Here is a 15631-nt window from a genome sequence, read left to right as displayed (position 1 = left end):
ATCCAGAGCTGAAACCACGAGGCTGAGACGCAGCTGCAATTAATCTTGTTTTATTAAAGTAATGGATACATCACAGGCACTGCGCTTCATAGAAAAACCTGCACTAGCTCACTAAAAGTCCCTAACTACACTCTAGACATGCTCTGCAACATATGAAAGAAGTTGACTCAGCAACTCCCCACTGTGAGCTGCAAGCTTAAGTAGGGAACGTTTTTGATCGTAATCTCTGACTCCTTTGCACGTCCTATCTCTGCCCTGTCCGTTTCTTGCGGCGGCGAGGTGATGGGGGGCATGTTTCCAACGGCTCATCGGAGGACACCTGCTCCTGAGTAGCAGGCTCGAGGTCAAGAGACTGCGTCACGCTGGTGGCATCCTGGGAACTGCTTGGCAAGGGAGGAGTTGGCAAGTTCTCCAGAGCTTCCCCCAACAGGTCCTCTGCAACAACAGGGGGCGGCACGCTTTCCTCTTCGGCGATCACGCCATCCGTGGGAATTGGCTCGAGTTCAGGCTCGCTTCCCCCCCCAAGGTCCTGCTCAGACTCAACAACTCCTGGGTCTTCTGCGCCTCCTGGCAGCTGAGGCGCCTGAAACTCATGCCTCCCCCCTCCCTGCCCCTCCAGGGAGAGCTGAGGCCCAACACGTGGGGAGCTTGTGCGCTCCAGCTGATCGCTGTAGCGTGGTGGCTGGAGCTCCCCGCGCTACAGCTGATCGCCCCACTGGTGCCGCCACATTAGCAGACAGCCAAAAAGTGGGGCACTGAAAAGCGGGGCCCTACTGTACAGAATGGTGGTGGTGCCAAATTCTGGCCTAAAAAGAAATCTGCTTCAAGAAGGCATAATCTGATAAACTCAGATGGCTTATTTGCATTACAATTTCACAGTGGCCATGTTCAGATGTCAAGCTAAACCATGGTTTAGCATGACATGAATAATCTTCCAGGCTTGCATGTTCATAAAGAATATTGTAGAACTGGAAAAGACTCAGAAAAGGCCAACCAAAATTATCAAAGGGATGGAGCGACTCCCCTATGAGAAAGGTTGTAGCATTTGGGCCTTTTTAGTTTAGAGAAAAGGCAAGTAAGGGGTGGCATGACAGAAGTCTATAAAATAATGCATATAATGGAGAAAGTGAATAAAGTTTTTCTCCCTCTCTCATAACACTAAAACCCGTGAACATCCAATGAAGCAGGAGAGGTGAGAGTTCTTTGCACTCAGGTCCTGCTTGCGGGCTTTCCACGGGCAATTGGTTGGCCACTGTGAGAACACCATGCTGGACTAGATGGGCCTTTGGCCTGATCCAGCAGGCTCTTAAGTTCTTATGTTTATCCCTTTCCTCTATACCTGCTGCACAGCTGACAGGAGGAGTTTGGAAGTTTTCACTTCCCCTTTTAGTGAACCATGGCTTCCTGCATTGTCCAAATCATTAATTAAGATTTTAAAGAAACCAGCTTTGTCCATTATTTGAAGTGAGCTTGTTGCAAACTACCTACAGTTAGTGTGGTGCACCGAACATTACCACAACAAACATGATTAAGAGAAAGCAAAGCTTCCAGTCTTCTCCTCCTGCTGTGTAAGAGGATGAGCAGGGAGCATATGAGCCTGGGAGCAGGCTAATATTGTTCATGGCACATTAAACTATGGTTTAGTGTGGCATCCAAATGTGGCCAGTGCACCAGTGAAGAATGGAATTGTCTGTATCATGCATCCAACCTGGCAGTCAGCATTACATACATCAGCCTGACATTATAGGCACTATCAACTTAAGTAAATTCCTGGCACAGTAGAGCACTTTATTTTGTACATAAATATGTACAAAACATGTACAAAATATATGACCTGACCTGTATTTTTTATATAACTCTGCATCTTCAAAGAACTGTTCATCTTTTTCCTTCTGAAAGGTGCAATCCTCATCAAAATCATAGGAATTTTGCTGCCAACTGTATTTCATGGGTGTATACGATGTATTTGCTTTAAGATGGGATTTTGCATGTGAAGTCCTGAAAGATATAACTCAATATGAAATTTGAAGCACTGGTGCTCATTGCCAGTTTAAATTTCACATGAAAATTTACACCATTAATTAAAACTGAGGTTTATTAGGTGGTTAACAGGGGAAACAGTCAATGACAATTACATTGTGTGCAGGATTGCAGCCTAAAATAGTCAAACAATAGTTCTATTAGTGTTAAGACTGTGTATTCAACAATGTTTCCTAATCACACCACTGTCAGTCAGAATTTGGGGTTAATTGAGAAGAGTATAATCCCAAATACTTTCATTCTTCACTGCATCGGTTTATTTAGATAAATTCATTGCATATTACTTCGATATTATGGGAAGAAAAAAGGAAGGAGCATCAAAAATAGAGGGAGGAAAAGAAGAACCCCCTGAACAGATACTAGGACAACAGTTTATCATGGTAAGGCCATGTATAATCATCAAAGACTCAGGTTTAAACAACTAAGAGTCTTGCAGTGATTCAAAGACGAATACATTTATTATGGTATTAGGGGCCATGCCCCACTTGCTCTGCTCGCCAGCCTCCCACTACTTTCCCACATTAATCCCCAGAGTTTCCCCTTTCCACACCATGCAATTGCTAAGCTCCCTTTTCATCTTCTCAACTCCATTTTTGAACCCACTTCTGTCTTCTGTTTTGCAGTCCTGCTTTCTACCCATTTTCACCTTCACCTCCATGTCCATGCCTTTCCCTCCCTTTTTTTTGTGCAACTCCCCATGGCACACAGACCTCCTGTATCTTTTTCCTCCTACACATTGCAACCACTAAGCACCTCTTTCACCTTCCACCTGATTATGAAGCCACCATCCCCTCCTATTCTTCAGCTCCTTTCAGACCCCTGCTTTCATATTCACCCCCATTCCCATTCCTCCTACTCCTTCCTTTTTGCAACCCACATTGCACCCCCATTTTCACCTTCATCCCTTTTCCTCCCCTTTCTTCCTCCTTCTTCTTAATTCTCTTGCACACAGAACACCCTCATTTTCATGCCTCCCCCTCTTCTATTCTGCAGCCCCCTTTGCACATGCACCTATTTTCACCTTTACCCCATTTTCCTACTGCTTCCCTCTCCTTTGTTTCAACATCCCTTTTACACAGACCACCACCCATTTCCATTCCTCCTCCCTCCTATTCTGTAGCCCCCTTTGCACACACACACCGTGATCATATATGTAACTGTATCTTTAACAAGAATAGAATCAGGTTGTTCAGCCTGTCAGGTTGTTCAGCTAGAGAAGGTTAAGTTCAGTTTATATCTCTTGTACATATATGGTGTTTACTTTTTAATAAAATACCTGGTCTAAATTACTACATTAAACCTGGAACTTCATGTTGAAGACAACACATGGTATGAGAACTGAAAAACATTGTGTGAAGACACTATGGAATATTTGACGGCTCTGCATCCTTTATCTCTCTCACATGAGCTGAGGAATGGAAGAGGGAGAAGTTTGAGTACAGAAAGAAAGGAGGGACACCAAAATGAAAAAAATGGCCTTTTAAACCAATGGCAGAGGTTTGAGTACAGCAGGGGTTGAGGAACACTGAGAGGAAAATGGTGTTTTAAACAACAGCAGAGGTTTGAGTAAAGCAGGGATTGAGAGACACTGAAGAAAATGACAGCTTTAAAAATGGCAGAGGTCTGAGTAGACTGAGCAGGGGGGACACTGACAGGAAAAAAAGTTGTGGTTTAAAACAAGGTTTGAGTACAGCAAGAACAGAGTTTAGAAAAGCTCTGTTGTGTTAGTTTCTGTGTTATTCCCATCTCTGCAATTTCTTCTTGCAAAAATGGGAATAAAAAATCCTCAATATTCCTTTGTTCCCAATCTACTCAGATGTTTTATTATCTCATTGTTTTAAACCACCACATTTCCTCTGTCAGTGTCCCTCCCTTCTCATTTCCATGTCATGGCCACTGCTGTTGCGCAACCTACCTTCTCTTTTGCTCTCCTGCCCCACCCTGATTTCATGCAAATCCAGGATTGTGGTGTGGTGTTAAAAATCCTCCAGTGGGGGCTGCATGATGACACCGTTCCATTTTTATTATATGTAAGAGAATCTTTTGTGGACTATAAGCCACTTCATCAGATGCATGAAGGGTTATCCTCAATTGGCAGGTTTATATTACATGTGCATAGAGGGAGGAAGAGTGTTGTAAACATTGGGGTCAAATGGCATTGAAATGCAAAAAGTACAGTTAAAGTATGTAAATTAAATGCAGTGGCCAGCAATAGATGTGCCTGGAAGTTTCTTTCAGTTATATAACCCTTCTTCAGAATAATATTTCTTGTAAGACACATCATAAGAAGCGTAACTTTGAGAATTATATAAATCAAGAAAGATTTCATAGCCAAAATGCTTTGAGCTTTGTAGTCATTGGCAATTTGCTTGGAGGAATCTTAACCAGACTTAAGTCATTTTATGAAAGGAGCAATCTTTCATAAAGTGCTGAATGTTACATCTAAAGGAGACCTGTAACACAAAGTCTCCAGGATCTGCACTCGGGGCCCTTGGGCACCAGCCTGCCCCGGGCCCTGGCACTTCCCTTCTGCGATTCACGGCAGGATCACGGATTGCACGGCAGGAGATCCCAACCCCCCATTCCCCCACTCTACTTATCTTTCTCTTTGCTGTTTTTCAGTGGCACACCTGCACGCGCAGGTTTGCCATCAATCAAGATGGCAGCTGAGATTTCCCTAAGGAGCTGAAGCCTCTGCCGCCATCTTGGTTGATGGCACGCACGTCTGCTACATGAGTGCATTGCTGCCATAAACCAAGATGGCGGCAGAGGCCTCAGCCCCTTGGGGAAACCTCACCCACCATCTTGATTGATGGCAAACCTGCGCGTGCAGTGCACGCAGCCGCAAAAAACAGCAGAGAGAAAGGTAGGTGAAGTGGGGGAATGGCGGGTGGCTCTGAAGCTCCTGCCCTGCTATCCACGGCAGCAATCCTACCATGGATTGCAGAAGGGAAGCGCAGCACCCCCCAGGGGCCCCTGTAGGCCCAGGGGCCCTCGGCCAGTGCCCCACCTGGCCGCCATTCAGAACCGACCCTGTCTGCACTGCAGCTTATATGCTACTGGGCCCAATTCAGGTCTTGATGCTGACTTATAAAACCCTGAATGACTTGGAGCCCAAATACTTGAAGAAGTGCCTCTCATATATCTGCTAGCCTGGGCCTTGCAATCTGCAGGGAAGGCCCTCTTTATGGTTCCCCTAATGGTACTCAATGGCTACTAGCCGTGATGGCTGTACTCTGCCACCCTAGTCAGAGGCAGCATGCTTCTGAAAACCAGTTGCCAGAAGCCTCAGGAGGGGAGAGTGTTCTTGCACTCGGGTCCTGCTTGCGGGCTTCCCCCAGGCACCTGGTTGGCCACTGTGAGAACAGGATGCTGGACTAGATGGGCCACTGGCCTGATCCAGCAGGCTCTTCTTATGTTCTTATGTTTTCGGCACCAAGTTAAAACCTTCCTCTTTTCTAAGGCATTTTAATCTAATTTTAATTTTAATTTAGTTTTAAATTTGCTATAATTGATTTTAGACTTTTCATTTTCTTATATGTGCTCTTGTAGTATTATTATGGGTTTTATTGTATGTATCTGTATTTTGCTGTAAACCGCCCAGAGAGCTATGCTAGTCGGGCGGTATAAAAATCTAATAAATAAATAAATAATAAATTATGTTACTCGGCTGTCATGCACTGACTCAAAAATGGCCTTCCCAGTTTTTGGAACTCCCTCCCTTTGAAGGTGTGTCACTTTGCCTCACTATTGAGTTTTGATCGCCAGCTTAAGATAAAATGATTCACCTAGTTCTTTGGGTGACACCAGTGTTTTTGTTCACCTATCAGTTTTGTTTTGGTCATCTGCTATATTGACACAAGGAGTTGTAAACTCCTTGTTTTATCTAATGTTTAGTGATACATGGGTTTAGGGATAGTATCTTTATTGTTTTATGATTGCACTGCCGCCCTCAGATCCTACTGGGAGGAAGGGTGAGATATAAATCTAATAATAGATAAATAAATAATAAAAATGGTAAACCACCTTATGATCATAACTGGATGAAAGGCAGTCTATAAATTATTCAAATAAATAAATAAAATTTTATTAAACATTGCCTTTTCCCAGAGGCAAAAAAGCACTGAAATATGCTATGGTAAGGCAATCTGGGAATACAAAGATAAAGGGGATGATTTTTATCATATAAAGTGATGGCTCCCATATCCATTATTATTATTATTATTATTATTATTATTATTATTATATCCCACCCTTTCTCCCAGTAGGAGCCCAGGGTGGCACAGACCAATAACGTACACAGACCTACCTAAACATATTTTGAAACATTTTTTTCAGAATATAATCAGCTAACTGCTGTTCCTGGGGCAAGAGAAAAGTTCCAAGGGTAGTGATCTCCCCCCCCATATGCCAGCAGAATTTTGTATTCACCTGGTGCTTTAAAGATGCTGTACAACTAGGGCGTTCTCTGCCTTGCCAGCAAGGAACACTTTTGGAAACTCAGTCAACTGCAGAGGTATTAAAAATTAGCTTCGTTAGTCTTAACAACATGATCTGTGTCTAAGTGAATGATTTACTGCTCTGTTTCACTTTCCTATCTTAAGTAACAGCTTGCCACAATAAATTGTTTTCCTAACACCTGTGCATTCTCAGCAATGGGGCAAGGAAACTGTGGAGAAGGAGTAAACACTGAGGTGAAAATTTGTCAGAATGTTATACAAATTTATAAATAAGAATGTTTAGTATTTGAATTAGGGTTGCTAGGTCTCTGGATTTTGCCCGAAGACTCCATTTTTGGGGGGTCCTTTCTGGGCTTCCAGGAGAGTCAACTTAATCTCTGGACTCTTACATTTCACTTAAAAAAAAATTCTAGGTGGCCTGGTTCAAAAGATATAAACCAAAATGTCAGCCACCACCCGTGCAACTTCTATTAGTACTGGCTGTTCTAATCTCTGCCCTTTCAGGTTTTCAGCCAATAAGTGAAGTCAGGGTTATGATTGACAAGATTTGTTGACCTCCAGGCAATACATAAACCCCATTTCAAGTTCTGAGAACAGTTTCTTGTCCTGCTTGTCTCACACCAGGAATTAACTATATAGCTTTCAGCAAAATAAAGAGTACTTTCTCTGTACAGGATAGGGACTTGGTTCTGAGTAAACATGCATAGGATTGCATTACAACAGAAGATCACAGCAGGATCTTGGCAGGCATAAAAGTTTACATGGAATTTTTTTTGAATTACTTGCAAAAATGGCATATTATACATTTTATCTTTCAAATAATTTTTGAACAAAAGTTTTTAAAAGTGTACATGATGCAGTGTTATTATACAGCCACGAGACTGGCTGTATACTATAGCCAGCGTGGGTTTTTCACAATCCGCAATGTTAAATTGAAAATACCCTCCATGCCATTCTGATGCTTCCCATAAGCTCATTTCAAAACAAAACCTTACAAAACATATAGTCCTGAACTCAGAAATGTTTGCTTAACAACCCTCTCAATTTTCATGGCGATACACAAAACAGTCAGAGAGAATCGAGAGTTCAAAGTCTAAAAAGAGATAAAAAAAACCCAGAGCCCTTTTGGACATTTTTCCCTGAGAGTTCTCATAATCTGTTGAAATTCATTAAAAATCAGCCACGTTCACAGAGTACCTGTAATCCTAGTACTGACCTTGCCCCATACTCTGACCATCATCTTCTCCACTTTAAAAGTTAAAGAAATGCCTGGCTGATTTTTAATTAATTTAAGAAATTTTGGCTTGAACTCAATGATAATGTTGGGCATGCTGAGTAAGAACCAACTGTCAGTGTTCTAAAAGCCTCACAGCTGCTCAGCTTGGCTAATCAGGGCGCCACACCCACACCAGACTTTGATTTCACGTGAGACAGTCATGGCTTCCCTCAGAGAATCCTGGGAAGTGTAGTTTGTGAAGGGTGCTGAGAGGAGACTCCTGAGAGAGCTCCAGCGGCCAGACTGGTTTAACAGTCAGCCACTTTGACTGAAGGTCTGTGAGGGGAACAAGGCATCTCCTAGCAACTCTCAGCACCCTTCACTAACTACACTTCCCAGGATTCTTTGAGAGAAGCCATGACTGTCCAAAGTGAAATAAAGGCCTGATGTGGATGTGGCCAGGGAAAGCTTTGATTTAAATTTGGGTGGGAGGCTACATGTGCCTGCTGTAGAATAAAAAGGTGGGGGAAAGCCTGAAAAAGAATGATACTGTTCACAATGTTTTCCTTTTGGAAAGGAAAGGGGCTTCCCTTCTGCCCAGTGCTCACCCACCCAAACTCCTCCCCCTCCCCTCCCTGCCCCTTCCCTGGGTCAGTGTTGAACTATGACCTGGGAGGCCAGGGTTCGAATCTCCACACAGCCATGAAGCTCACTGGGTGACCTTGGGCCAGTCACTGCCTCTCAGCCTCAGAGGAAGGCAATGGTGAAACCACCTCTGAATACCATTTACCATGAAAAACCTATTCAAAGTGTCGCCATAGGTGGGGATCGACTTGAAGGCAGTCCATTTCCATTTTCAAACATGATTGCATAGAAATAAATCCCATTGAACTAAAAAAGTATGCAAATGACCAAACTCTCCCTTCCTTCTCCTTCCTCCTATCCCCTCCCTCTTGCCCCTTCCCTCCCCCTTCCTTTGCCCCTCCCTCCCCCTTCCTTTGCCCCTCCCTCCCCATCCCCTTCCAATCTCCTCCTTCCCCTTCCCCTTCCCCCTCCTCTTCCTCCTCCCCATGGTCAGTTTTACCTATCTTAAGCATGATTGCACGGACATAAATACCACTGAACTCTATAAGCATGCAACCTGCCCTCCCCGCCCCCTTCCTTTGGCCCCCTTCAATACACTTCTTCCCCTTCCCACTCCCACTCCTCCTCCCCCACGGTCAGTTTTTCTTATCCTAACCAAGATTGCATAGGAGTAATTCCCATTGAACTCAATAAGCATGCAAATGATCAGACCTGGTTTTCCCCTCCTTCCTCTCTCCTGTCTCCAATATCTCAGAGAGGAGTTCAGGTCTCCTGCTCCCCTAGTGCATTCACTATAGCTGCCCAATTCCCCCTTCTTTTTAAAGTTTGATAGAAATATCTGTGGGGTATAGGTACGTTCTTAAACCGCAAGGTTTTTTGCCTGTGAATACTTTCCTAATTAAGGAGTCAAACAAGTTTAAATTTTACTGGACTGTTGAAGACGGCAGTTTGTCTTACTCATAACCTGTTTTGAAAACCTTCCCAATATGAAACTTTTCTTGGAGTAAAGCTACAATGCTAATTCCACATACCTGGCAGCTAACACCATTGAATTCAATAGTACTTACTTTTCAGTAGACATGGTCAGGATTGTGCTGAAAATCAGTGGGACTTTTCAGTGAACATACTTTTCAGTTGGGCAGGGCTTACGTAGGTGTCACTGCTTTTATTTGGCAGGAAATGAACAATGACTAACTGGTTTTGACAATAAACTATGATATGGGGTGTATGTATTTTTACATCTCCAGTATGGGTGGTATATGAAATATTTCCAACAAATCTATGAGGTAGGGTTGGAAACCAAGGCAGCTCACAACAAGAAATAAAGCCATTTAAAATCCAAAAACCATAAAACAAGTATAAGACAGTTGCAAAACAGCTTAATATGGCATGATTCTGAATTTTGGATTGGGTGAGTGAAATTACTTATCACTGAATTGCTGTTCTGTGCATGCTTCCCTGTCTAAGCCCCATTGAATACATTGGGACTTGCTTCTGAGGAAACATCCATAGGATTGCACTATAAATATCTTTACAGATTGTGTAAATAATAAACATATTTGACATTCATGTTTATATAAATATTTCTTCATACTATGTCTTGATATATATCTGATTTCACACTATGGTTATAAATTATTCTTTTCAATTCACCAATGAATGCACAGCATACTAGGGCAGATCCACACCATGCATTTAAAGCACATTCAACATACATTTAAAGCACATGAATCCCACCACAGAATCCTGGGAACTGTAGTTTGTTAAGGGTGGTGGGAACTATAACTGTGAGGGGAAAACTGTACTTCTCAGGATTCTTTGGGGGAAGTCATGCACTTTAAATGTGAGTTGGATGTGCTTTAAATGTATTATGTGAATCTGCATTACTTCATAAAATTTGCCTGCATATAAATCATTTTAATTAAATTTTAAAATGGAAATAAGCTACAAAGTGTACTGGGTGACCATGGGCTATGCATCATCTCTCAGCCTAATCTGCCCCTCAGGGTAAAAACCACAGAGGGGGACCATGACGATCCCAAGGAAGGAGGACACACTTAAAATGTAGAGGAAATAATAATTTGTAAATAATAATTTTAAGAGATACTTTTATAAACAGGGCTATAGCTCAGTGGTAGGTCACATGCTTTGCATTCAAAGGTCCAAAATTCAATCTCTGAAAGAGACTGCCTGGAATCTTGGAGGGCCAATGCTAGTCTATGTCATCAGTACTGAGCTAGATGGTACCAAATGGTCTGCTTCGGTATAAAAGAGGGAAGAGACCCAAGATCCACAGTGACTCCCAGATTTATGTATTTTATTTACAACATTTATCTACTGCTTTATTGTAAAAAACCTCAAAGCAGTTTATAGAAGGAATTAAAACAATAAAATTATTGGCAAGAAGAATTAAAAGTAGGTATTTAAAAACATTTAAAATAAAACCAACAATGAGTTAAAACAGATAAAAAACAATAGTTTCTACATGCCTGGGTAGGCTTGCCTAAACAAAAATGTTTTAACAAGTGCCAAAGTGAATACAATGAAGGTGTCAGCCTAATGCCAATAGGCAGCGAGTTCCAAAGTGTAGTAGCTGCCACACTAAAGGACTGGTTTCTTACAAGAGCAGAACAAGTACTATGTGGCATCAGTAACATGGAAAGCACACCTTCAACTTGGACTAGGAGCAAATTGGCAACCAAAGCAGATTTCAGAGCAGAGGCATTATGTGCTAATAGGGTCTCACTCATGTCAGCAATCATGCCACAGCATTCTGCAGTAACTGCAGCCCCTGGGTCAGGTTGTGCTGTATGGGGATATCTGTAACCTTGGCTGACTGGCTGCCAGGATTTCTTTAGTTTTGGTTAAGAATCCTGACTGGTTGTGGGATGCTGAGTTTTCTGCCTTACTCATAGGAATCTTGTTTTGGTTGGTATGGTATTGCATTTAGGAAATCATCACTGTCTTTTCTTTTCTTTTCTTTTTCTATTTGCATTTTATTTACCTCTGACCTTACTCCCTTACATCCATAGAAGGAACAACAGTGGTTTCATGTGGTCAGCTCAACCCACTGATGCTGCATCTTGTTATTTGCATGATGGTTTGTTTCTTGCCCAATACTAAACAAGAATTCACATACTGGCAAGTGTGGCTGCAATCGCTGTGGTCTCCAGTCTACTCCCTGTGAACGTACACCAAACCATGTGTGTTTTTTCTCTGTCAATTATTACTCACTGGAATTGGGTTGGCTCTCAAAGTGAGTTTATAGCAGCCCACAGAGTAGGCAGGAAAGAGTAAAGAATCTTCTTAATTCTTACTCATTTCTCCAACCTCTCTTTGCAATGAAGGGTCAAGTCTGTAAAGAAATTTGGAGCAGCTACGTTAAAAGGCAGGCAGGGCATTATAGGCAGGAGGTTGCCAACCCTGATTTGATATGGATATAGTTGCAGAGGATCCCTACTCAAGCTTACCAACAGCACAATCCTAACAATATCTACTCAGAAGTAAGTCCAGTTCTAGGGGGCTTTGTCCCTTAGTAAGTGTGTTTAGAATTGCAGTCTTCAGGGGCATCCATCTTTACTCCTGTGTGTTCCTATCTAACATCTCCACAACACTAGGCTTTCTTCCTACAATGGCCTTCTGGTGATTGGCCTGGCCTGAGGACACTTAAACCCTTCTTGCCAGAAGCAAGTACGCTAGAGTAAATGTTCCTTACCCAGGCTGTCTAAGCAGGTGAGAAGGAATGATCCTGTCACTCTATCTGGGCCTGGAAACACCCTAATTTAGCTAAGATTTCTATCTTAATTTCCAATCAGAGAAATGTTTTTGTTTGAGTGGTGTGCTCCAAGCAACTATGGTTGATGCTTAATGTATCATGCTTAATGTCATCACTAGGGCCTGTCCCTTGAGACATCACTAGGGCCTACCCCCTGTGACATCACTAGGGCATGCCCCCATGGCATCCCCAGGGCCCACCCCTTAAATCTCAGGGTTTGGGATGATTCTGACCTAGCAGCGCTAATGTGAATGGTTAACTAAGTTAAAAAGTTTGGCTTCTTATCTCTATAGCCCCATATACACTATAGTTTTAAAGCAGTATCATACCACTTTAAACAACCATGGCTTTCTTGAAAGAAACCTGGGAAGTGCAGTTTGTTAAGGGTGCTGAGAGTTATTAGAAGGTCTCTGTTCCCCTCACAGAGCTACAATTTCAGAGTTCCCTGGGAAGAGGGATTGGTTGTTAAACCACTCTGAGGGAGACAGAGCGAGGGAAGGAGGGACAGGCGGGTATTTATTTATTATTACTTATTTATTGCATTTATATACCACCTCATAGCTGAAGTTCTCTGGGTGGTTTACAACAATTAAAAACATTAAAAACAAGTATACCAATTTAAACCATACCAAATTAAAACCCATAAAAACCGGTAGGCAAGTTAAAAAACATGCTATTCAAATGCTGTTTGAAAAATGCTGTTTTAAAATATGCCTGGGAGAAAAGTCTTGACCTGGTGCCGAAAAGATAACAGTGTTGGCACCAGGTGCACCTCATCAGGCAAATCGTTCCATAATTTGGGGACCACCACTGAGAGGGCCCTCTCCTTTATTGCCAGCCTCCCAGCTTCCCTCAGAGTAGGCACCCGGAGGAGGACCTTTGATGTTGAGCGTAGTGTATGGGTGGGTTTGTGTCAGGAGAGGTGTTCCATCAGGTATTGTGGTCCCAAGCCATGTAAGGCTTTATAGGTTAAAACCAGCACCTTGAATCAAGGTCGGAAATAAACAGGCAGCCAATGCAAGTGGGCCAGAATTGGTTTTATATGTTCGAACCGTCTGGTTCCCGTTACCAATCTGGCTCCTGCTTTTGCACAAGCTGGAGTTTCTGAACCATCTTCAAAGACAGCCCCACATAGAGCTCATTGCAGTAATCTAAACTGGAGGGCACCAGAGCATGGACAACTGAAGCCAGGTTATCCATGTCCAGATAGGGGCATAGCTGGGCCACCAACCGGAGTTGGTAGAAGGCATTCCGTGCCACCGAGGCTACCTGAGCCTCAAGTGACAGAGATGGTTCTAGGAGAACCCCCAAGCTACAAACCTGCTCTTTCAGGGGGAGTGCAACCCTATCCAGGACAGGTTGGACATCCACCATCTGGTCAGAAGAACCACCCACTAGCAGCATCTCAGTCTTGTCTGGATTGAGCCTCAGTTTATTAGCCATCATCCAGTCCATTGTAGCAGCCAGGCACTGGTTCAGCACATTGAAAGCCTCACCTGAAAGGATGAAAAGGAGAAATAGAGCTGCGTGTCATCAGCATACTGATGGCAACGCACTCCAAAACTCCAGATGACCGCACCCAATAGTTTCATGTAGATGTTGAACAGCATGGGGGACAGAACTGACCCCTGCGGAACCCCATACTGGAGAATCCACGGGGGTGAGCAATGTTCCCCAAGCACCACCTTCTGGAGCTGACCCGCCAAGTAGGAGCAGAACCACTGCCATGCAGTACCTCCCACTCCCAACTCAGCCAGTCTTCCCAGAAGGATACCATGGTCGATGGTATCGAAAGCCGCTGAGAGATCAAGGAGAATCAGCAGAGTCACACTGCCCCTGTCTCTCTTCCGACAGAGGTCATCATACCAAGGCTGTTTTCATGCCAAAACCTGGCCTGAAACCCGACTGAAATGGATCCAGATAATCGGTCTCATCCAAGAGTGTCTGGAGCTGACCTTGCCCAGGAAAGGAACATTTCTCTCGCGCAGAGAGGCATTAATCACTTCCCTGGCCCAGCCGGCTGTTCCATCCCTGCTAGCTTTTATTAGCCAAGAAGGGCAAGGATCCAGTACAGAAGTGGTTGCATGTACCTGTCAAAGCACCTTGTCATCCTCAAACTGTACCAACTGAAACTCATCCAATAAGGACATAAGAACATAAGAACATAAGAAGAGCCTGCTGGATCAGGCCAGTGGCCCATCTAGTCCAGCATCCTGTTCTCACAGTGGCCAACCAGGTGCCTGGGGGAAGCCCGCAAGCAGGACCCGAGTGCAAGAACACTCTCCCCTTCTGAGGCTTCCGGCAACTGGTTTTCAGAAGCATGCTGCCTCTGACTAGGGTGGCACTAGCACTATCGCTAGCATGGAATTTGCCTTTTTCACAGCTGCCGCACACTGGGTTGACATTTTCATCGTGCTGTCCATTACAACCCCGAGGTCTCTCTCCTGGTCGGTCACCGCCAGTTCAGACCCTATGAGTGTATATGTGAAATTAAGATTTTTTGCTCCAATATGCATAATTTTACACTTGTTTATATTGAATTGCATTTGCCATTTTTCCGCCCATTCACTCAGTTTGGAGAGATCTTTTTGGAGCTCTTCACAATCCCTTTTTGTTTTAACAACACTGAACAATTTAGTGTCGTCAGCAAACTTGGCCACTTCACTGCTCACTCCTAATTCTAGGTCATTAATGAACAAGTTGAAAAGTACAGGTCCCAATACCGATCCTTGAGGGACTCCACTTTCTACAGGCCTTCATTGGGACAACTGTCCATTTATTCCTACTCTCTGCTTTCTGCTTCTTAACCAATTCCTTATCCACAAGAGGACCTCTCCTCTTATTCCATGACTGCCAAGCTTCCTCAGAAGTCTTTGGTGAGGTACCTTGTCAAACGCTTTTTGAAAGTCTAAGTACACTGTGTCCACTGGATCACCTCTATCTATATGCTTGTTGACACTCTCAAAGAATTCTAATAGGTTACTGAGACAGGACTTTCCCTTGCAGAAGCCATGCTGGCTCTGCTTCAGCAAGGCTTGTTCTTCTATGTGCTTAGTTAATCTAGCTTTAATCATACTTTCTACCAGTTTTCCAGGGACAGAAGTTAAGCTAACTGGCCTGTAATTTCCGGGATCCCCTCTGGATCCCTTTTTCAAGATTGGCGTTACATTTGCCACATTCAAGTCCTCAGGCACGGAGGAAGACCCGAGGGACAAGTTACATATTTTAGTTAGCAGATCAGCAATTTCACCTTTGAGTTCTTTGAGAACTCTCGGGTGGATGCCATCCGGGCCCGGTGATTTGTCAGTTTTTATATTGTCCATTAAGTCTAGAACTTCCTCTCTCGTTACCACTATTTGTCTCAGTTCCTCAGAATCCCTTCCTGCAAATGTTAGTTCAGGTTCAGGGATCTGCCCTATATCTTCCACTGTGAAGACAGATGCAAAGAATTCATTTAGCTTCTCTGCAATCTCCTTATCGTTCTTTAGTACACCTTTGACTCCCTTATCATCCAAGGGTCCAATCGCCTCCCTAGATGGTCTCCTGCTTTGAAAG

The 15631-nt window shown here is 43.5% G+C and overlaps 1 protein-coding gene across 1 annotated transcript in view; it reads right to left on the bottom strand.

Annotated features, from left to right (window-relative positions):
• Positions 1 to 15631, bottom strand: part of DCDC1 (doublecortin domain containing 1) — a 574603-nt gene that overhangs the window by 82475 nt on the left and 476497 nt on the right. Inside the window, 1 exon segment of the mRNA XM_061610560.1 lies at positions 1840 to 1998. Coding sequence (XP_061466544.1) covers positions 1840 to 1998 — 159 coding nt within the window.

Source organism: Rhineura floridana, chromosome 2 (genome assembly GCF_030035675.1).
Source record: "Rhineura floridana isolate rRhiFlo1 chromosome 2, rRhiFlo1.hap2, whole genome shotgun sequence".
Lineage (NCBI taxonomy): Eukaryota > Metazoa > Chordata > Lepidosauria > Squamata > Rhineuridae > Rhineura > Rhineura floridana.
The sequence above is the reverse complement of the archived record's forward strand: the minus strand, read 5'-3'. Positions and strand labels throughout refer to the sequence as shown.